Raw genomic sequence first — 23,831 nt, forward strand, 5'->3', positions numbered from 1 at the left:
GGGTTTCCAAGGAACGCCTGGTGGATTCAAGCTGCCAACCTTTTAGTTAGCAGCTGTAGCACTTAACCACTATACCACCAGGGTTTCCTTGTAGACATTAGGGTGAGGTTTTTTAAGATGGATGACATCTGTGTGTTTGGGTACATATGAAGAGAACCATGTGTTCAGTGAATCCTTGTACATGTCTCTTTGTGCTTCACTCCCTCTCCCTCTCACACACATACACACGTACACCTTTGTTTACGTTTATTTGGCATTTTTACTCTTCACATTTCTACTTCCAGAAAGCATTTGAGGTAGTTACTCAGTTGCGTCCTATGAACTGATGGACTGTGATAGAAGAAACCGTGGCATTATGTTTGTAAAGAAATGCGCCAAGTCTGCTTGGCACGTGGTAGATGCTCAGTAATTGCTTGCTGGATCATTTATTATTCTGAGGAGGCATTTTTTTCTTTGAATTACAGGTGCAAATTGCTTGAACTTGCTTTTCTTTTACCCCGATGCATTTTTACATATGGTGTGGTGTATTACGAAAATCTCCTTAGCTTTCTTAGATCTTTATTCAGGGTAATCTCATATATTAAGAAAAGAGTTACAAGTAATTGTATCTGTTGCTAATTTGGTTTAAACATTTTATCTGAGAAAGAGATTCAATTATGTAGTAGCAGAAACTCTTTGTAGCATATTTACATTTGAAAATATCTTTACCTTTGTATCTTTCAAAGAATTCGTGAAACCTTAAAGGTGGTTTTTTGAAGATTTTAATAAACGTTTAAATTTTATAGAAAGTTTCTAACATACAGAAGTAGAGAGTATTATAATGAACCTTTGTGTATCTGTCACCTGGCATCAGAAATTTTCAACCTATGGCCAGTTTGTGACACTTACACTCTCATTCATTCCTCCCCTCCATTATTTTGAAGCAAACCCTGGATACCTCATGATTTCATCCATAGATATTGCAATACTTATTAGTAAAAGGGTACTTTAAGATACCATTATCATGCCAAAAAGAAACCTAAAACCTGTAATTCCTTGATATAATTAAATATTTAGTCAGTGTTCACTTTTTCTTAAATGTCTTATGTTTTTTAATAAAAATTTGTTAGTTTGAATCTGGGTCCCAATAAGGTGCACTCATTGTGATTGGTTGATAACGCTCAAGTGTCCTTCAATCTGTCGATTCCTCCTCCATATCACCTTTTTTCTTGCTATTTTTTGCCAAAGAGACTGAGGTCATTTGTCTATTAGTTTCCCACCATCTGCCTTTGCTGGTTTCATCTCTGCAGTGTCATTTGACCTGTATTTCTAGAAATTGATCATTAGATTTAGGGGCTTGATCGGATTCAGATTTGAGATATATATATCCCCCTTAAGACTGATTCGTAGATGGAGGCACATAATGTCTGGCTGTCTCTCTTTTTGGATGTAGGTGACCGCTGATGATTTGCACCCAGATATCTTCATTCATTCATTAGGGGTTGCAAAATGGTGTCCACAAGGAATTTTCTCAAAAGAATGACATGGCCTACCATGTACACAGATCACTAGTGGAAAAAAAAAAAGTGGAAAAAAGTGTTGAGTAAATTAGGTTTTTAAAAAACAAAACACCCAAGTTGTTTGTATTAATAGTGAAGGCAGAATCTTACTAGGTTAGGGGTAGAGAGGAATTTAGAGTTCATCTAGCCCGGTGTCAGATAAGAACTCTAAAGCCTGGTGGGATTAACTCCTGGGTGTGGCCTCGTCTGTGAGTAATGAGGCCAAAATTAATCTGTAGGCCTTCCACGCACACTGTGGTGTTGGCTCCATTACTGTGGGTAGTGCACCTTTGCACAGAGCACCTGACAAATTTCAAACCAGAATACAGTTTAGCCTGTTTACTCTTCTTGTCACAGATCATGACTAATTAATTCCTTCTCAGTTACAATTTTTCACATGTTAGCATTGACTAAATAATGTGAAACAGATAAGTGTTACAATCACAGAATATCGTGACTCTATAATAAGATTTATTGGGACTTGATGGCAAAGCAACCCAGATATGACTATTGTCCAATTTCAGTTTCGTACATGTTTTGCTTCACCCTTAAGATATAAATGCGTTTTTTCTGTTTTACAAATCTTTTGTATTATTTTATTTCTTGGGTTCTAAAATCATTTTTGTAAAACTAGAAAAAGTATTCCTGTTATTATTTTTTTTTTTATCCTGTAACTACAGGAACATTTTTGGTTATTTCCCATAATCTTGAGAGGGAGAAGTTTTGTATTTTCTTTCTATAACCTTGAATAACCATGAGGTTCCAGTTTGAACTGAGGTTCTTACTTTTCTAGTTCCTTATTTTAAAAGTTTAGGTTCTGATACTTTAGTGATTTGTCAGGCTAACACGAAGATAGAGGTGATCTTTTAAAACTTCTGTGGAAAACAACTCCCATGATGCAGAAATCTTGTCTCATTACATGTAAGAAACTTGACTAATCAGTACCCCCCTCCTACAGAAACTACAGCTGGGCTGGCAAACCCCCACTCTGAGGCATCACTATACTTTTATTTTCTTTTTAATAGTAGGTGATATTTGTTTTGTTCATGAATGTTCTGTTAGCAATGAAGAGCAACTAGCAAATTGATTAAACAGAATTTCAGGCAAAATTAGATGCTAGCATAACCATATGAATTTGTGTTCACATTTTTTAATTCTTCTCTTTTATTGTGTTTGCAGCTTTCAAGCACTAATATTTACTAGTGGCAATAGAGTATTTCCCCCAAATAAAGTAAGCCTAACTCATACCCATGAACTTTTATCTTTTGCTCTTCCAGTAGAAAGCCTGTGTATCTCCACCCCCGCCTCCCCCGGCCCAGGCCCCAATCACCTTGCTCTACCAGTGGACAGTCAGACTTTGCCAAAAGTATTGACTGTTCAGAGTCATCAGGGCCATGGTCTACCTCAGCCATTCTCAGGCTTGTTCCTGAAGAAGAGCACATGGAAGTTACGTTACACTTAGGGGGAGCATTATTGAAACAGTGATTTTTTTTTTTCGCCTACCCTTACTTTATGAGTCGGAATCAACTCGACGGCACTGGGTTTTTTTGGTTTACCCTTACTTTTTTCTAACACTGAGAGGGCTGCTGCTATATGGTTTTGGATGGCCTAGCTTGCAAAACAGCTGTGTTCCTTGTGGGGGGCATCATTGACTTAGTTAACTTAAAGGCTTAGGTTAAGCAGAATAAAAATTTGCCCCAATAAAAAGTAGCCACTGTCACGTGCTCTGCTTTTGTTCTCAAAGTTCTTAAGAGCTGCAAGTCTAATAAGAACATTTGAAACACTTGGCTATTAGTCTAGATTATTCTTTTTTAGTCAGTGGTTTGAACATCTTAAGTTTTTGCTTTAATTGGGCAGAGTACATTTATCATCAAAACAAGGGGTATCCCTGCCTGTAGGACATAGAAGTTGGAAATAACTGATTCCACCTAAGTTGTCCCTCTGGTTATTCATAATCCCCCTTGTGTATTAAAAGTGACTGGACCCAGAAGCTGACACTATGGTTCCTATTGGGCTTTCCTCTTTCGAATGGAGTGTTTCTAGGAAGCAGATAAGTTGCTCTTCCTTCTCTCGGTTCTGCCCTCAGCCTCTCTGTAAACATGGTCTACTTTTTCATCCCTCAGACTTATTATGAAGCCCTATGACTGGCCTCCAGTTTGACACTTAAATCATAAGCCATGATAGAACTGATACCTTGGCTAACTTAGAGCAGTGCATTTCCTTTTATCCACCAGTGGTACTCTCTAGCGCTGTGTGTGGGGGTGTGTGCGAGGGACATTCAAACCAAAGTGGTATGTGAACTTTCTGTGCACTTGTGCATGGTGCCAGAGATATTTGGGCTTTAGCTGTGTGTCCAGTATTATGCTGTTGATAACCTCTACTTAAAATAAAAATAAGTTGACATTTTGCACTGGATGAGCCCTGTGTCCTCATGCTTAAGTGCAGTCTCATGACCAATAGGGCAAAACCTCAATTAAGTTGTTTCAAGACATAGGGTTTTCTGGTTTCCTCGGTGCTAAGCAGAAAACCCTTTACGTTGATATAGATGCCATTGTTGGTTTCAAACTTCCTTGTTGAAAACCTCCCTCTAATTTTTTTTAATATATTAATATATGTTCTTGCTTAAAGGTACTGAGGATGATAGAATTTTTTAAAGATTAATTCCATATCTTACTTAGAATCTTAGAGTCATGGATACCAGTTTTTAATCACATAGAGCTCTAGGGTAGAAGATAAAGGATAATGGACCTAAGTATTAAGCTTGGACCATATTCCCCAAAGAGAAGATTGCACTGTATAATTGAGTTAATTAAGGAATCTGATCAATTGGATTGTCTCTGGTTAATTGAGGTTTTCCTGTTCTTGAGTTATGATCTCAAAAATGGCTCAGGTTTAAATGGGGCATAATCTGATATGCCAGCATTTGCAGAGGCAAGTCTTAATTCTGGGTGCTCAGTGCCATCACTGTTGCATGAGGACTTTGGGCTCATTCTTTAACATTCTTAACTCCTGCCTAATGGTCTCTAATTAATTTTGCGGATGAAGCTCTTGCAGCGGATTCATTGAAGGCAAGTTCAGTTAAAGACTCTTCCTCTTCCTTCTTTTACCATCATTTGCTCCCCCTTTCCCCTCTCTTGTTTTTTTCTCCCCTTCTCTTCTCTCATTCACTGTCAGGAAAGACTACCTTTGAAGGGACAATTCTGTACCGAGCTGCACCGGGAAAGACGGAGGGCCACAGACGCTATTACAGTGAGTGACTTTAACGGCAGGAGGCAATTGTAAAGATAAGCTCTGGATACTTGTGTTTTTTGATGCAGCTGTGCTTTCCTGAGCTGCTCATGCTTATGCCAAGTGTCTGTGTGAACTTCTGACCCAAGGACATGTCCTTATTTGCCTGAGATAAGTGCCATCTCCTTGGTGTTGCTACAAGAGCATTCTCACCACCAGCCCTTGGTGCTTCTTGTTTGCTTTGTGGCTCTGTCATGTATGTGATATGCGTGCATGAACCATGTGTGCAGAGAAGGGAACAGTAGCATTTGCCATGGCATATGCATTTGTACCAGTATTTTTGAGCTTCTTGGGAGGTGTAAGATGACTTCCTGTGGAGATGCCAACCTCTTATGGTTATTGCCTTTTCTAATTGGGTCATTGGAAACCGATAAACCATTTATTCATTGCGTGGTTTATAGAAATAAGAACTTGGCATGGAAGTCCATGCCAGTGATGGTGTTTTGCTTTGCTCATCCCACCAATCACCACACGGCAGAATTCTTTTGGCAGGACCAGTGTGTAGCCTTTCCTGTTATGAAAGAAATCTGCCAAATGTTGGGGGGAAAGAGATGAATGAGATGAATGAGTTAATCTCATGAAGCCCTTAGAACAGTTCCTGCTAAGTTACAGATAAATAAGTAAAAGTGGCTCCCACATCCAAACTGGTCAGTGCTGAAGTAGTAAGGTAAATTACACAAAAGTGGACATTTGTACAACTGGCGATAGCAAATTCGAGGAGGCTTTGTTCATTTTTCACCTTGAAAGAAAAACGTCCACCTTAGTGTATAGATATATACATGACGAAAGAATTTTCCAGCAGGAACATCAGAGCCGTGCTTCTCAAACTGTCTGTGGTGAAGCTTCTTTTTTATTTCCATCCCACCGTGAACAGAGACATGGTCCTTCTATGCAAGACTGCTATACAGGCCGCGCGCTGCCTGCGCCTCATGCGCGAGTTTGACGGCACCTAGACCGTGCCCCGTTCCCCTAGACAAGTCACTGGCCGCACGTCTAGAAGTTCCTCTAGTGCACATTGCTGTAAATGTTTCTAAACATGCACACTGTCTGCACTTACCTTGCTGTGTCCCCATAACAAACCCTTTGTGGTCTGGCCCCACTCTACGGACCACACTCTGCATTGCACTGCATGGGAGCGTCATCTGGCATCCTGAGCATGACATGGGGACGTTCTATGGGATAGTCTCTGTGATGGGCACCAGCAGCTAACAGATGCAGCACCAAAGAGACATGAAAATGAAAAGGCACTGTTCTCTCATTCTGAAGAGAAGGCACTAGGTTTGGAGTTATTTCCCCAAGCCACACAGTCAGACCCTTAATTTATGTACGTAAAAGTGATCTAAGCAGGCCGCCAGAATTTCTGGAAGAAAGATCTGCTGTGTGTTTCCTTCCAAGGTCAGGTTTGTGCGGTTGAATGACCGTGCACTCTCTCCCTGTGTGACATAAAGAGTACTTCTCACAGTGATTCAGCTGAAGTTATTAACTGGAGCCCAGAAGGCAGCAAATACCTAAAAACAGAAGCTCGGTGAAAATTAGGATGGCAGTGATTGAAAATATTATCGTTCTGGCTAATGAGGACTAATAGAAGAACCTTTCAAATTCCTCTCTTGGAGAACTGAAGCCGACCTGCCCTGCTAATCCATTTGCCCTGCTGCCTTCTGGTGGTGGTGGGGAGGGAGGGGGGCAGCGATGGTTTCTTTCCACTAACCATTTCCTTGTTCCACTCTCAAACGGTTCTTTCCAAACCAGAAAAGAATATGCAAGCCATTTATCACATAGAAAGAATCCATACGGCAAAATGAGAACATGTTAAAGGGGAAATGACACAATATTTAGACTCCACAATTACATCTCCAGCAGGGATATTTCCAAAAACAATGAACAAATAAGCACACAAGTGGATAACGAATCCAGGGGACTCTCCGTGTTTGCACACTCAAAGCCAGTCCTGCAGATTACAGCTGGGCCAGTGGTTGTGTTCTGCCCTCTGCCCTTACGATGCTATTCTTGAGTTAATTAAAATGTGCACCCGGGATCTTTCCCCTCCCCACCATTTGGCTTGTAAATATCATTTTATCGAAAACAGCAGCAACAACAGACAAAACCATTGTTTGAAGGATTTGGTTGTTGAAAGTTACTAGCAATTTATAATGACCTTTCTATATTTTGTCTGTTTTCATTTAACAGTTTCTTCCTGCACTGAGACTTCCTTATTTGAATGATTTCAACATTTTATGTGAGCGGTTACTTGGTGTGTCATTCTCATGTACTAGGAGGCCACCTCACCTATGGGAGACTAATGCACTATTGGCTAATAGAGAACAAAATTTAATGGTGTGCTGTGCATCCCAAAGGCATCGTTAGCTTCTGGAGAGGTGCAGGAAATGCTCAGGAGCCATCCTGCATGTCTGGAAGCTTTTAGTAAAAAAAAATGACAGAATTTAGTATCCCATAAACTATCCTTTGAGTCTTGCCCTTTGATGGCATAACCCATGCACTGACCGTCCAAGTAAAAATGTACACTCAGAGATGAACTGAACCCCAATAGGCTCTTCCTTTTAGGAGCATGATTGTGGGCAAAGCCTGGGGAAAAAAGAATCTGGGGAGGTAAGTGTCCTCTTGTATTGCTGTTTGCTCTTTGATGACTTTCAACACAGGTCACAAGAGGTCCAAGGAAGGGTATCATGTCCCCAGTGTTCTTCTTTTGGAAAGGGATTCAGTTTTGGGGTAAATGATGGTGTTAAGAAGGCACGAGAGCTGGGAGGGGGTTCTGGCCTCTGGCTTCCTTTCCCTGTTTAACAAATAAGATCATCTTGCTAGCGAACCATCTTAATGTCAAGCTTGGTTTAGTGCTTTCCTAGAGAAACATGTCTGCATGCATTTATTCCTTGTGAAGCTTCCAAAGAGATTTAATTCTTTGGCAGTCATTATTTTATGTGGTTTCTTTAATTGCTAATTTGTTTAAATGGCTTTTAGCTTTACAGTTTCCCTTTAGGAAATGTTACTTTCATTGCTAATTGCTAATTGACATGAGTCATAGAGATTGGAGGTACAGTATGTGGTACTGCCTTGGGCCGGGAGACGAGGAGGGGCGGTGCAGGAGGCGGTGGGGGTGGCAGTGGTGAAGGGTTGTTAACGCACAGACTGCAGCAAAACAAATTTGGATCAGAACAAGACGCCAGCTGAAGAGAGGTGAAATTCCATGTGTACAAGGAAGTCTACTTTGAAATCAGATTTTCTGAAAAGTTGTTTTTATTCCCTTCTTAAAAGTAAAGGCCGGGGGTGGGAAGATCAAACAAAACTCAGAGCCACTCAGACTGAATACAAAGCCCCAGTGCAAAAGATTCTGTATCCAGCAACACGTTGAGAAGTGGCTCCTGGCTGGCCGGGCAGTTCTTCTTCAGGCGTATGGCTAATTTCTGAGAGCTTTCTCTCCCCGCCCTCTACTCTTGGCAGGCTTACGGGAAACCACAGGCTCCGAGAGTGATGGCGGTGACTCGAGCAGTACCAAGTCCGAAGGCGCCAATGGAACCGTCGCAACTGCAGCGATCCAGCCAAAGAAAGTTAAGGGAGTGGGCTTTGGAGATATTTTCAAAGACAAGCCAATAAAATTAAGGCCAAGGTCAATTGAAGTAGAAAATGACTTTCTACCAGTGGAAAAGGTATGTTTGACAGTTTGTTTTATTTCATCATAATGTGGAATACCCAAAAAATGTATGTTGTGGGATTTGGAGTCCGAGGCTTTCGGTGCCTCCTTGGGGACTTTGCCTTCTCCCCATCGCATCTCTCTCCCTCTGTGCCAACAGCTTCCCTCCAAAAGCTCATGCTCTGGTTGGCTGCTTCCCTTCTTACTGATCTCCCATTTATGGAGCATTTTTCAGGATGACTTTTCCAATGGAGCGACACTTCTCCATTACCTCCCCAGCAGAGCCCCTCCTGTCTGGCCACAGCCAAACAGAATCGGTTACTTTGACCCTGACACCTTTCAAACACCCACAGTCTCTCCTCATACGTTTCTCCAGTGCCTTGAACTTGGGTGCATTGACTGGTTCCACAGCAGAGAAACTGGGCATCTTTTTCTCTAGGAGTCAGGGGGAGATGATTTCAGACTGCTGAAAGGAAGCCTCCCATGTTTGCGAGGGGTAGAGCCGGACTCCGCTGTGACCCCCTGGGCTGTTCCCATCAGAAAGCAGGCGGTTTTCTTTGGCCCTGGTTCCCTGGTTCTGGGTTGGTGAGAGGCAGGCAGCATGTTGCTGCTGAGTACACGGTTGCCATGGCGACACACCCAGAGCCATCCACGCTTGTGGCTGCTGGTGACGTTTGCTGTGGCACACTTCTGAGCATCCTACCCATGCTTAGGATTTGATAAACACTGTAGAATTTTTCCAGGTAGTAATAAGCAGCACTCATGCTGTGCTCATGGAATGGTGGTTAATTCGATTTAGTACTGAATTTTTTGCTTTGTTGTCTTTGCCAGCAGGCTTGGGAGATGGGGCATTGGCACCATGGCTCAGGCAGGTTTATTGGTGGCTTTGAAATGTTTTCCCATTTTCAGTGAGATGAAATTTTAAAGGTTGCATCAACTTCCTCAGCTGTAGAACTTCCACCCCCCAGCAACCTTCTCCAGTGTCATCAGGCCTTAAAAATGGAATCTGAAAAGGAAACTTTTTGGATACTTATTACCCTTAGACATGAAAAAGGCAGAAAGAGTAGATACTTAGAAATTAAAGACTGTTTTGTTGAAGTTCTTTTGTTGAAGCTTCTTTGAGCCAGCATTGTTTCCTCTAGTAATCCATACACGTTGTTTCTCTACATCTAAAAACTATTTAGTCAGTATCCCGGTTTGGGAGCTCATGTCTGTTTCACATGGTCAAATCCAGATTCCTGTAAATATTGACAGAGGAGCAAGTCCCTATCTTGGGAAGGAACAGTGGGTGCAGTTTTTCTTTGTTCTATTCAAGTAGTTGAAATGAACATGACCACTGACTTAGTCAGCAAACAGTTAATTCTTTTCATTTGTTTTATGATTCTTTGTCTTGTTCCTCTCTGTGTAGGAGGACATTGTGTTATTGCTTATTATTGCCGTTAGTATTTGTTTGAACTGGTAATAATAAATTGGATTGTTATGAACGATATCAGCATCAAATATAATACTTCTAAGTTTGTATCTCAGCACATTTCTCCCCTAACCCCAGAGCCATATGTCCAACTGCCTACTTCAGTATCTCCACTTGGAGATCTTAAAACCATATCAGCTTGTCTAAACCTGAGCACCTCATCATCCCCCTCAAACTGCTCCACCCACAGCCTCCCCCTCCCAGCAGGAGGCAGTGCCATCCTTCCCATTGCTCACGACAAAAACCTTGGAGTTGTCCCTGACTCCTCTCCTTCTCTCACATCCCATGTCCCATCCATCAGGAAACCCTGTCAGCTCTGCCTCCTTGTAGGCCCAGAGCCCAACCACATCTCATCACCTCCCAGGGTCTCTCACCATCTCTGCAGTGGCCTCTGGATAGGTCTTCCTGCTCTCCCCTCCCCAACAGTCTCATCTCTACAGCATAGCCAGAGTGAGCCTTTGCAGATCGATGTCAGACCCTGCCACTCGGCAGCTCACGCCCCTGCAAAGGCTTCCCACTATGTTCAAAACAAAAGCGAAAGCCCTCACCATGGCCTCTGTGGCCTAGGTGACCTGACCCCTGTTACCTCTGACTTTGGCTCCACCACTTGCCCCTCGCTTACCCCTTTCCGGCTCCATTAAAAACGCCAGGCACGTTCCCACTTGAGGACCTTCGCTCCAGCAGTCTCCTCTGCCTGGGCCACTCTGCTTCTGTAGCCTCACCTGGCTGTCTCCCTCTCCTCCTTGAAGGCTTTGCTCAGATCTCACCTTCTTAACAAGGCATGCCTTGACCTACAAATTCTAAAACCTGCTCCCTTTTCCCCATGCCCCTGATATTTTTTGTTTTCCATAGCATGTTTCACTTTCTTACCTAACATTTATTTTTTTAAATGTGTTTATTATTTATTTCATTCACTGAACTACACTGTGTGCTCAGAACAGTTCAAGTGCATGGCGTGTAATAGGTGCTCAATAAATATTTGTTGAATGCATAATACTAAAAGCTACACTAACGTAGCATTTTAAAGATTATAAAAAAAAGACATCAATAAAATGAGGACACTGGGTTGGACAATTAAACAGTTATATAATTGAGAATGAATGAGTGCATGTGGTAGAATTCTCACCTTCCATGCAAGAGAAAAAAAAATTTTTTTTTTTTTTGGGGGGACCTGGGTTCAATTCCTGGCCAATACACAGCCACCACCAGCCTGTCAGTAGAGGCGTCTCTTATGATGCTGAACAGATTTCACTGGAGCTTCCAGACTAAGACGGACTAGGAAGAACGGCCTACTCCCAAAAATCAGCCAGTGAAAACCCTGTGGATCCCTACAGACCAATCTGCAACTGATCATGGGGATGGCGTAGGATCACGCAGTGTTTCATTCTGTTACACATGGGGTTGCCTTGAGTCACGGTCTGACTTGATGGAAGCTAACAACAGCAGCATAATTCACTGTTTCTTTGTGAAACAAAGAAAAGATTTATTACGTTGCTCTCGGTGACATGAAATTTTGACTTTATAAAAGTAAATATACCTATGTGCGTGGGTGCATGTGTGCATCCTGGTTCCTGATTTGTTTGCCTAACGAAACTGTGTGCTGGCAGCTCCCTAACACGCTCCTCATTGTGAAGGCTCTGGGGGAAACAGTAACCTTCCCAGCCTGCTTTACTGGCTACGGACAACTTTTACAGCATATAAGAGGACTTGAAACTTTCTACACCCCCTGTTGTTGGCACCACGGATAGTTGAGTAGATTTATGGATCCGTTATGTTATTGTACAACCTGGCACAGAGCTGGTGAGTGTGCTATTGTTTCATCAGTGTACAATCTGTTTCTCATCACTTTTGAGATGGTTTTGTGTCTGTGATTTATGATTAAAGAAGGACATTTCCTCTGAGGACTGATCTTACTGGTTTTATGTTGCGGAAGCACAAATTGGACGGCATTGTGATGGCATTTATTAGGCTAGGCACAGTCAGGCCTTCTTCTCAGGCTGTGACACTTGGCTTCCGTACCCAGCTGGTTTGATAACTTGGGATGAGGGGAAGGGGCATTTGACAGTTATTAACAACTGCAAGCATCATGTTATACTTTCCATTGAAGTTTGTGAAGTATTGAGATCTACTTTTTGGAGTCAGAAGATAGTTTGATGTGTGTTTTACCTGCGCTTTAATCCATATCACCCTGCCCAGCATGACTGAATGCTGATTAGATTTTACACCGGGAGGGATAGTGTCTCACACTCCCCCACCCTGAATAAAGACATTGCAAGTGTAGGTGTTTTCTTAATTGAGCTGTAAGAAAGGACCCTGTTTAGGCATCTAATACTAACCAGTGGATAAACCTGTAACGAATTTTTTAATGCACTATTTAACTGAAATATTTACAGAAGAAATGATGTAATGTCTGGGATTTGCTCCCATTTATTCTGGAAGGTAGAAAAGTAGGTGGAGATGTGGAAGAAACAGGATTGGTTATGAGTTGATAATTATTGAAACTGGGGGATGCATACATGGGGATTCATTACACTCTATTTTTATGTGTATTAGAAATCTTCCTTGATAAAAGGTTAAAGAAGCAAAAATAATCTTGGAAAAAAATGTACCATTTAAACCAAGTTCAGAGGTAAGTATGTGCTGTATGTACCAAAATAATGGAAAATACGGTGTGGCTAAAGATGAACCAAATTAAATATCATAAGATTAGAGGGGCATGGTACTATTATCCTAGCTGATTCATCTTGACAAAGTTAATTAGCTTCCATTGGACCATCTATAAAATGGGTATATTCTTTATACCTATCCTACCTCACAAGACTTTCTTTTTTAAATTAAATGATTTGTAGCTGAAAATACTTTGTACATTGTCAGTTTAACTTATTTCAACCAGTACTTGTTGACAGCAGTATCACTGACAACAAAAGGTCCCTGGATGGCGCTAACAGTTTGCACTTGACTACTAACCTAAAGGTTGGCGATTCAAAACCACCCAGTGTTGTTGCAGAGAAAAGGCCTGTAGATCAGCTTCCATAAAGATTGCAGCCAAGAAAACCCTATGGAGCACAGTTCCACTCTATAACTCATGAGGTTGCCACGAGTCGGAATCGACTGGACAGCAGTGGGTTGGGTTTTTTTTATATGTTTGGCCCAAAGGATACAGTGGTACACAAGACCAAGTCACTGTCCTCAGGGCACTGCAGAAAAGTAAGCAAGCAATAATGATACAGCTTGGGAAATGCCATGATCAGGCAGAGAACACAGTGCTGTGCAGTAGGAGCCCTTGGGTATGGCCAGAAATGGTGTGTTGTTAGGGAATCCAGAGAATATGTGTGTGCACACATGCATGTATATCCACTTCCTACAAGAAGTAATGTTTAGGCCTATAGGAAGTGATGTTTTTAGGCCTACAGGAAGTGATGTGTAGGCTGAGAACCGTGAGTCCAGTAGGTAGTCATCAAGCGAAGAAGCATAGAGTTATCAAGGTGGGAAGAGCAGTATGTATAAATGCCTAGAAGGGAGAAAGAGCACAGATAGTGTGTAGAGGCTCCAGCGAAAAATGGGGAAAGATGAAAACAGAGATAGAAGCAGGGCCCATATCATGAAGGGCCTTGTTAAGGAGTTTGGACTTGACCTTGAAGGCAATGGGAAGCTATCAAAGAGTTTAAAGCAAGAGTGACACGATCATATAGGTAGTTTAGAAAGATTATTCCAGTTGCAACGTGAGGAGTGGATTACACAAGACAAGGAAACTAAAATTCAGGAGAGAAGCAACAGGAACTTCCATCAGCTCTCATGATAAATAACACTCCCCACCCCTCCAACCCGCTTATAGGCTCTAAGCCAGTTAATAAAATGAGTCAGCATATTAATAATCAAAATATCCTTTTTACTCATGTTTTTCAGTATGGATATCCATTTGACTCAGCACTGTTTATCAGAGAGATCATCCTTTCTGCATCGCACAACCCTGTCACCTTTGTGTTAAGTTATGTGGCTGTATATGTGTGGGTCTGTTTCTGGATTCTGTTCTGTAGGTCTGTTTGCCCTTGTGCCCCTACTATGCCGTCTGAATTACTGTAACTTTCTAATAAGTCTTGATAACTGGCAGTGTATGTCCTCCATTTTTATTCCTTTTCTTGAAGATTGTGTGGGCTATTCTTGGCCCCTTGTATTTCCATATACATTTCAGAATCAACTTGTAAATTCCCACATGCAAAACAACCTGAAATTTTGATTCAGATTATATTGATTCTGTAGATAGGTTTGGGGAGAATTGATACTGTATAACCCATGAACATGGTTTTTCCCTCCACGTAGGCCTTATTTCATTTCGTAAAAATTCCTCAGGTTGTTCACTTATGTATGTATGATATGTACATCTTTCTGTCTGTATGATATATTGCAATATTATTATTGATGAAAGAAAAGTTAGAGAATATAGGTTCGTATGAGAGCCAGATGGGCCTGCCAGCTGATCCCCATGGTTAGACAGACTCACCCATAAGGTCTCAGCAGTTCTGACTAGGGCAGGCCCATGTGAGATGGAAGGGCCTACCCCTTGAGGAACAGCAGAGAAAGCCAGCTCCCATGAGGAGGAAGGAGAAGAGCTGAGAGGAACATGCCCAGTTTATTTTTCCCAAATTCACTATTGGTTGTCATCTTACTTTTCCAGGGGAAAGTGAATACAGGGGCAGAGAATGTCCAGGGATATCACACCAGTTGAACTCCCTTTACATGGAAGGAGACATTAGGATAAGGCAAGAAGCTTTTCTCTCCAACAGCTTAGACTATTGTCATGGAGAGAAGTGGATGGGTTCAAGAAGTATTTGGGAAGTAGAATCAAGAGGTTTGTTGTGTGTGGGGGGATGAAGGAGAGGGAGGATTTGAAGATGATGCCTTGGGAACCGGCTGAAGCAGCTGGATGGGTGGCGGTGGTACCATTCCCTGATTAGAGAACAATGGAGGAGGAAGATGTTTGGGGGAGAAGGTCATGGGTTCAGACTTAGACTGCCTGGATTTTGAGGTACTTGTGGGACAATCAAGTGGAGACATCCAACAGGCAGTTGGATAAATAAGTCTGGTGTTGAAAGAGAGCTATAGATGTAGGCTTGGAGGCCATAAGCCTAGAGATCAGATTGGAAGGCTATGAAGCAAGAAGACAGCCAGGCTAGGACCTTATTCTCATGAATACTGCTGGTCTCTTCTGTCTATCACCTGTGGACCTCAGAGGGAATTTCCTCAGTGGGCTGCTTCCCTGTGTTCCCAGCTTGGCACCACTCTCTTTTTCTAAACTCCTTCTCTTTTTATGAGTCATCAGATGATCACTCTTGGCCAACCACTTAAGGAAAGGGGTGTCAGATGTTACACATGGGTACATTTCAGATCCTCCCGTGAGTCCTAGGACTTATCCTGACCTTTCAAGGCCAGGCTCATTCCATGGCCAGGCTCTGCAGGCACTACTAGTCTGGCCCGCTTAATTGTTGGGAAAAGCAGTCTTTTTTGCCTGGGCTCTTCAAAGAGCCAGATTGGAAATGGTATTTTGAAACCTCATGGTTTGCCAGGTTGGTTGTTTACTTTACTGGTTTCCCTACAAAGAAATCTTTTAAGAAGTTCCTTTCCCATGGTCTTCCTGTCTTAGCTGATTTCTTTCAGTGGCTTTGACATCGCTCTCTCTTGAAATGATTCTGTTTTCCTTGTATATTTTCTACTGTATTCCACAACTGGACGTTGTTTTTCTGACAGTCTCTTTTTCCACTCTTGTCATCTTGAATCAGATTTATAGAATCACTGTTGCCTAAATTAGTGCCTTTATACTGCCAACATTATAGCTTTTACTTGTAACAGAATTAGAATTAAAATCATATACAAATGAGAATCACTAATGACATTTAATTTTTTTAATCAGCTAAATTGCAGTTAGATAAGTTTTAATATCTTCATACATATCTCAGCAAGTCTTTTTATCCATTCCAGTAAAAATTCATGAAGCTGTATACGTATGTAGAATTAAAACATCTAAACATCCAAAGTGATGATCTTAGTTCCTTAAAAATGAGAGATCTCTGTCTTAAATCCCTGTTGTTGTTACGTGCTGTCGAGTCGGTTCCAACTCATAGCAACCCTGTGTACAATAGAATGAGACACTGCCCGGTCCTGTACCATCCTCACAATTGTTGCTGTGTTTGAGCCCATTGTTGTACCCACTGTGTCAATCTGTCTCACTGAGGGTCTCCCTCTTTTTCACTGATCCTCTGCACAGCATGATGTCCTTCTCCAGGGACTAGTCCCTCCTGATTACTTGTCCAAAGTATGTAAGAAGTCTTGCCATTCTTTCTTCTAAGGAGCATTCTGGCTGTACTTTTTCGAAGACAGACTTGTTCCTTCTTTTGACAGCCCATGGTATGTTCAACATTCTTCACCAACACCATAACTCAAAGGCATCAATCCTTCAGTCTTCCTTATTCATTGTCCAGCTTTCACACGCATATGAGGCTATCGAAAATACCATGACTTGGGTCAGGCGCCCCTTAATCTTCAAAGCGACATCTTTGGTTTGAACACTTTAAAAAGATCTTTTGCAGCAGACTCTGGAAGACTGTGGAAACAAACAGTATGAATCTCCAGAAGCTAACGAAGATACTCTTTGACTAATGAAACACAACTGGGTCAAAACCTTGTTGTGATTCTCTGAGGCCTAGAGTATGGGATGTCCATCATTTAGATTGAAAGATAAGACTATGTGACAACTCTTGAGCTGGTAGAGAATCCATGGTTTGTAATGACCAGACAGTATTTAGATGCTGCTTGGTTGCCTGGGCTGAATGAAGTGTCTGGGATTTTCAGACTTGGGTTTATATGTTATCTTTTCCCAGAGTGTGTCTGAAGACCAGATGAGTTGTGGAATGACATCAGGGACATCATACATGAAGAAAGCGAGAGGTCATTAAAAAGACAGGAAAGAAACAAAAGATCAAAATGGATGTCAAAGAGACTCTAAAACTTGCTCTTGAACATCAAATAGCTAAAGCAAATGAAAGAAATGATGAAGTAAGAGAGGTGAACAGAAGATTTCAAAAGGTAGCTCAAGAAGACAAAGTGAGGTATTATATAATAACATATGCAAAGACCAGAAGTCAGAAAACCAAACGGGAAGAATAGGCTCAGCATTTCTCAAGCTGAAAGAACTGAAGAAAAACTTCAAGCCTTAAGTATCCTCATCTAGGAAAAGTAAAGGGGAGGGAAAGGGAAACAGAGACAGTATTACAGACTTTTTAAGATGTTGAGTGCTACTTATTGTTTCATATATACTTTACATATACTTCCTGAAATCCTCATCATAGTGTATTGGATAAGAAATGTTGAATTGCAGCCAAATCATCACCAAGAATCTCATTTCCAGGAAGCTTTAAAAGCATGTTTTAGGAGTACTGTGATTAGGAGTCAGCCCAGACAGGGAGGTTCAAGTTCCAACTTTGCCTCTTCCTGGAATGAGTTACTAAACCTCTCAGTGGTTTTGATTCCTCCTCTGTAAAATTAGAATAACAAGCAGACCTGCCCCATAGGGTTGTTGCAAGGATTAAATAGCACATGAAGTGGTTAGAATAGTGCCTGTCATGTAATATTCACTTGATTAACATTATTATTGTTGTTATTATTATTATTGTCGTTCTTATTATTATGATAGGAGTGCCTATAAGTAGCAGTGTAGTTTCAAAGATAATATCTTTAACTTTTTATTGTGAAAACTTTCAAACTCAGAGTAGAAATAACAGTATCGAAAAACCAAACCCGTTGCCATCAAGTTGATTCCAACTCATAGTGACCCTATAGGATAGAATAGAACTACCCCATAGAGTTTCCTAGGCTGTAATCTTTTACAGGAACAGACTGCCACTTCTTTCTTTTGAGGGGTGGCTCTTGGGTTCAAACTGCCGACCTTTTGGTTAGCGATGCGCTTAACCTCTATGCCACCGGGGCTCCTTCAGTAGAATGATGTAAGGAACCTTTATGTACACCTGGCCCTGGCACTTTCCAGGGTGGCTTCTGATAGTTGCAGACAACTCTGTGTGTGTGTGTGTGCGCGCGCATGCACACGCGCTTTGTTGTTCAGTGGACAGAGACCCGCTTTCAGGAAGGGCCAGTGACATATTCTTTAAAACCAAATTAGTCTTTTGTATCCATTTATACTTCTCAGAAGAGACTATTGACAAGGTGCTAGGACTTGGATTTCTCTATATCTGTGCTAGCTGTTTGTTCCACATCACCAAGTCCTAAATAATCAGCCACTAGAAAGTAAGTGCCATGCATTTGGGACTTTGTGTTTGTCATCATTGTGCTTATAATTCCTTGTAAATAGCTGGTAAACTATAGTTGGCCCTGAATAAATATTTGTTGAATGGGTGAGCAAATATGGTGTTTTGTCCTAATCTAATTGACATTGCAGAGCAATGCTCATTCTATTTGGGTCTGCTCATGGTCAAACTACAGATTTCACTCCTGTGTTCATTCATTTCATTTAGTTATTTACTGAAGCTTTGTTGAATGCCTTTTATGGACCAGTAGTGGCAGCTGGTGGTATACTAGGCTAGTGAGCTGAAATGAACTGTTATTGGCCATTTTGAATCAGACAGTCATATGGTCTACTATGCCGGGAATGACAACTTGAAGAGGAATGGCATTGCATTCATCATCAAAAAGAACATTTCAAGATCTGGCCTGAAGTACAATGCTGTCAGTGATACAATAATATCCACATGCCTGCAAGGAAGACGGAAACCCTGGTGGCATAGTGGTTAAGAGGTATGGCTGCTAACCAAAAGGTCAGCAGTTTGATTCCACCAGGCACTCCTTGGAAACTCTATTGGGCAGTTCTGCTCTGTCCTATAGGGTCGCTATGAGTCGGAATCGACTCCACGGCAGTGAGTTTGGTTGAGTTTGCAAGGAAGACCAGTTAACAGGATTATTATTCAAATTTACACACCAGCCACTAAGACCAAAGATGAAGAAATTGAAGATTTTTACCAGCTTCTGCAGTCTCAAATTTATTGAACATGCAATCACGATGCATTGATAATTACTGGTGATTGGAATGTGAAAGTTGGAAATTAAGCAGGATCGGTACTTGGAAAATATGGCCTTGGTGATAGAAACGATGCCGGAGATTGTATGATAGAATTTTGCAAGACCAATGGCTTGTTCATTGCAAATAGTTTTTTTCAACAACATAAATGGCGACTATACACATGGACCTTGCCAGACAGAATAGACAGGAATCAAATCGACTACATCTGTGGAAAGAGACGATGGAAAAGCTCAATATCATCAGTGACAACAAGGCCAGAGGCAGACTGTGGAACAGACCATCAATTGCTCATATGCAAGGTCAAGTTGAAGGTGAAGAAAATTAGAACAAGTCCATGAGAGCCAAAGTATGACCTTGAGTATATCCCACCTGAATTTAGAGACCATGTCAAGAATAAATTTGACTCATTGAATACTAATTATGGAAGACCAGCTGAGTCGTGGAATGATATCAAGGACATCATACATGAAGAAAGCAAGAGGTCATTAAAAAGACAGGAAAGAAACAAAAGATCAAAATGGATGTCAAAGAGACTCTAAAACTTGCTCTTGAACATCAAATAGCTAAAGCAAATGAAAGAAATGATGAAGTAAGAGAGGTGAACAGAAGATTTCAAAGGGTAGCTCGAGAAGACAAAGTGAGGTATTATAATGACATATGCAAAGACTAGGAGTTAGAAAACCAAACGGGAAGAATAGGCTCAGCATTTCTCAAGCTGGCAGAACTGAAGAAAAACTTAAAGCTTTGAGTTGCAATATTGAAGGATTCTACGAGGAAAGTACTAAATGATGCAGGAAGCATCAAAGGATGATGGAAGGAATACACAGAGTCACTATACCAAAAAGAATTGGTCAACGTTCAGCCATTTCAGGAGGTAGCATATGATCAGGAATCAACAGAATACAAATTGAGATGTTTCAACAAACAGATGCAGCCCTGGAAGTGCTCACTTATCTATGCCAAGAAATTTGGAAGACAGCTACTTGGCCAACTGACTGGAAGAGATCCGTATTTATGCCTATTCCCAAGAAAGGTGACCCAACTGGATGCGGAAATTATTGAACAATATCATTAATATCACATGCAAGTAAAATTTTGCTGAAGATCATTCAAAAGCAGCTGAGCCAGTATATCGACAGGGAACTGCCAGAAACTCAGGCTGGATTCAGAAGAGGACGTGGATCGAGGGATATCATTGCTGATGTCAGATGGATCCTGGCTGAAAGCAGAGAACACCAGAAGGATGTTTACCTGTGTTTTATTGACTATGCAAAGGGATTCAACTGTGTGGATCATAACAAACTATGGATAACACTGTGAAGAATGGGAATTCCAGAACGCTTAATTGTGCTCATGAGGAACCTTTACATAGATCAAGAGGCAGTCATTCGGGCAGAAGAAGGGGATACTGATTGGTTTATTCAATCTGTGTGCTGAACAGATAACCCGAGAAGCTAGACTATATGAAGAAGAACGGGGCGTCAGGATTGGAAGAAGACTCATTTACAACCTGCGTTATGCAGATGACACAACCTTACTTGCTGAAAGTGAAGAGGACTTGAAACACTGATGAAGATCAAAAACCACAGCCTTCAGTATGGATAACACCTCAACATAAAACAAAACTCCTCACAACTGGACCAATGAGCAACATCATGATAAATGGAGAAGAGATTGAAGTTGTCAAGGATTTCATTTTATTTGGATCCACAATCAATACCCATGAAAACAGCAGTCAAGAAATCACAAAGACACATTGCATCGGGCAAACCTGCTGCAAAAAGTCTCTTTAAAGTGTTAAAAAGCAAAGATGTTGCCTTGGAGACTGAGGTGCTCCTCACACAAGCGGTGGTATTTTTAATTGCTTTATATGCATGTGAAAGCTGGACAATGAATAAGGAAGACCGAAGAAGGATTGGTGCCTTTGAATTATGGTGGTAGCAAAGAATATTGAATATACCATGGACTGCCAGAAGAACAAACAAATCTGTCTTGGAAGAAGTACAGTCAGAATGCTCCTTAGAAGCAAGGATGCCCTGACTTCGTCTCACATATTTTGGACATGTTATCAGAAGTGAGCAGTCCCTGGAGAAGGACATCCTGCTTAGTAAAGTAGAGGGTCAGCGAAAAAGAGGAAGACCTTCAACAAGATGGATTGACACAGTGGCTGCAACGATGGGCTCAAGCATAACAACGATTGTGAGGGTGGCACAGGACCAGGCACTGTTTCATTCTGTTGTACACAGGGTCACTATGAGTCAGAACTGACTCGATGACACCTAACAACAACAGTAGCAACTCTGGAATTTCTTTAGAAATGAGCAATCCGTTTGGAAGGGGATTGGCTAGGTGACATGTCTAGAAGCTATATTTATATAATAAGTGCAGGGTTTTTGTTTTGTTTTGTTTTACCCAGCAGGTCATTTGTTTGAGTTTGGGTGGACCTGGTGTCATTTATTGAATGGAGTTAACACCGGCTTTCCCAAGTCACCCCTTGGAGTAGCCTTACATACAGACCCCTGGTTTAGTGTGTGGATTGTTCCTGTCTGAGAGAAGTAGGTGTGTATAAAAGTCATTATAATGTAGGTGCTAAGGACTTGCAGGAAACCCTGGTGGCATAGTGGTTAAGTGCTACGGCTGCTAACCAAAAGGTCGGCAGTTCGAATCCACCAGGCACTCCTTGGAAACTCTATGGGGCAGTTCTACTCTGTCCTATAGGGTCGCTATGAGTCGGAATCGACTCGACGGCAGTGGGTTTGGTTTGGGTTTTAAGGACTTGCAGAGGTATATCCAAAACACTCCTGAGAATAGAGAGGAGGAAGGAGCTGCTAACTTTCCTGGAGGTTGAGAAGGAAGGGATGGCTATCAGGGAGATATATGCAGGGGAAGTGATATGTGAGCAAAGTGTTCAAAGATGAATGAGGATTAAGGGTAGAGGCTGTGTGTGCATGGACAAAGGACAAAGAGAGGACATGGTTATGCTGAAGGGGTGGTCAAGGAGTGTGTTTGGCTGCAGTGCAGGGGAGTAGGTGGTGGAGGTGGGTAGCTGGAGGAGGGGAGCCCACTGACAACTTACACATATTCTGGGTGGGCTGGGAGTTAGTGGAGGAGTTAAGTCGGGCAGTGGCATGATCCCGTTTCCATTTTTGAAAGATAACTTGGGAGGCCCAGTGGAATGGGGACTGGAGATGGGAGAGGAAGTAGCTGGGAGAGTTGCCAGCCCCGGGGCTCTGTGGTTGATGACTAATTGGCCAGGCACCAGGAACTTCTAGTAGCTCTTGGAAAGGGGCAGATGGGCCCACCTCATGCACACTCTTTAAGCTGGGCCGCAGTAGCCAGGGTTGGCAGCAAAAGTGACAGAAGAGCCAAGTTTCCTTTGAAAGAAAATTCTTTTGTGTATTTTGGTAACCAAAAAGCCAAGAGTGAGCACTGGACTATCTTTGTTAATAGATAGGCTAACGATATAAAGATAATTTAAAAATTAAGTTGAGAGGCCCTTGTTGAATACATTTACATACATATACATAATCATGTATGTATAGAAATCACACATATGTTTATATACATATACATAAGCACTCAGTAGGCTTATCTTCATAACTAGATGGGTTTTTGTTATTGTTTTTTTTAAAATAAACTTATTTTTAGAATAGTTTTAAATTTACAGAAAAATCGCAAAGATAGTACAGAGAGCTCCCACACACCCCACGCCCAGTTTCCCCTTTTGTTAATATGGTATGGTTTGTTATATTTAATGAACCAATATTGATACATAATTATTAAGTCAAGTCCATACTTTATTTCCGTTTCCTTAGTTTTCCCCTAATGTCCTTCAGTTCTAGGGTCCCGCCCAGGATACCACCTCACATTTAGTCATCATGTTTCTTCAGGCTCCTCCTGGAGTTAACGAGAGGACAGATGCTTGTTTGGCTCTAACAGTTTCTCAGACTCTGTGTTTGTGTTGACCTTGGCAGGTTTCATAGTACTGGGCAGGTATTTTGATTAGACTGGGGGGGTTATGGGTTTTGAGGAGGAAGGCCACAGAGGTGAAGTACCTGTTTCATCACGTCTGGGTACATACTATAACATGACTTAATCACTGTTGGTGTTAACGTTGATTACCTGGCTGAGGTGGTGTTTGTCAGCGTTCTCCACTGTAAAGTTACTCTGTCTCCCCCTGCCCCCATACTGTCTTCTTTGGAAGGAAGTCACTGTCTGCAGCTCACACTTAAGAAGTGGGGTGTCATGTTCTCTCTCCTTGAAGGAAGAGAATCTATATAAATTGTTTGAAATTTTTCAGCATGGGTGATTTGTCTGTTTTCTTCGATCCTAATTAGGTTTTGAAAAAGTGTTTTCTGTCTTCTGGATTCCAAGTGCTAACTTGTAGCACTTGCATCACACTTGTCATTTACTGCCTAGTGACATCTCCCATATTTGTGTGTGTGTGTGTGTGTGTGTGTGTGTGTGTGTGATATATAAACAGATCTATGTGTTATCTACCCTATTAGATTATGGATTTCTTGAGGACTGGGACAGAGTTTTACTCAAAGCCCCACACAGAATTGAACAAACTGCAGACAGTTAATAAATATTTAATAAGCGGTTTTAAAATTAGTTTAATTGAAAAATTTAAAAATTAACCATGATTAATAACTGAAACATAATCTAACTGGACAGAGAGAGGTGATAGGATGAGGATACTGTTGACTCAGGGTCCTGAGTTGTGAAGTCATCCTGAATTTGTAATAGTAGCTAATATGGTGCTTACTATGCGCCAGACACTTTTCTAAGCACCTTTATGGA

At 41.6% G+C, this 23,831-nt stretch overlaps 1 protein-coding gene across 5 annotated transcripts in view; it reads left to right on the top strand.

Annotated features, from left to right (window-relative positions):
* SH3KBP1 (SH3 domain containing kinase binding protein 1) overlaps window positions 1-23,831 on the top strand; it is a 382,888-nt gene that overhangs the window by 213,661 nt on the left and 145,396 nt on the right. For 4 of the 5 annotated variants that reach the window (XM_049872882.1, XM_049872879.1, XM_049872880.1 and 1 more), the window contains one exon: window positions 8,283-8,488. In XM_049872882.1, the coding sequence (XP_049728839.1) occupies window positions 8,283-8,488 (206 nt within the window). Of the gene's footprint in view, window positions 1-4,712; window positions 4,788-8,282; window positions 8,489-23,831 lie in introns of all 5 variants that reach the window. The other variant, XM_049872883.1, reaches the window with a different exon arrangement.

This window comes from Elephas maximus, chromosome X (genome assembly GCF_024166365.1).
Source record: "Elephas maximus indicus isolate mEleMax1 chromosome X, mEleMax1 primary haplotype, whole genome shotgun sequence".
Classification (NCBI taxonomy): domain Eukaryota; kingdom Metazoa; phylum Chordata; class Mammalia; order Proboscidea; family Elephantidae; genus Elephas; species Elephas maximus.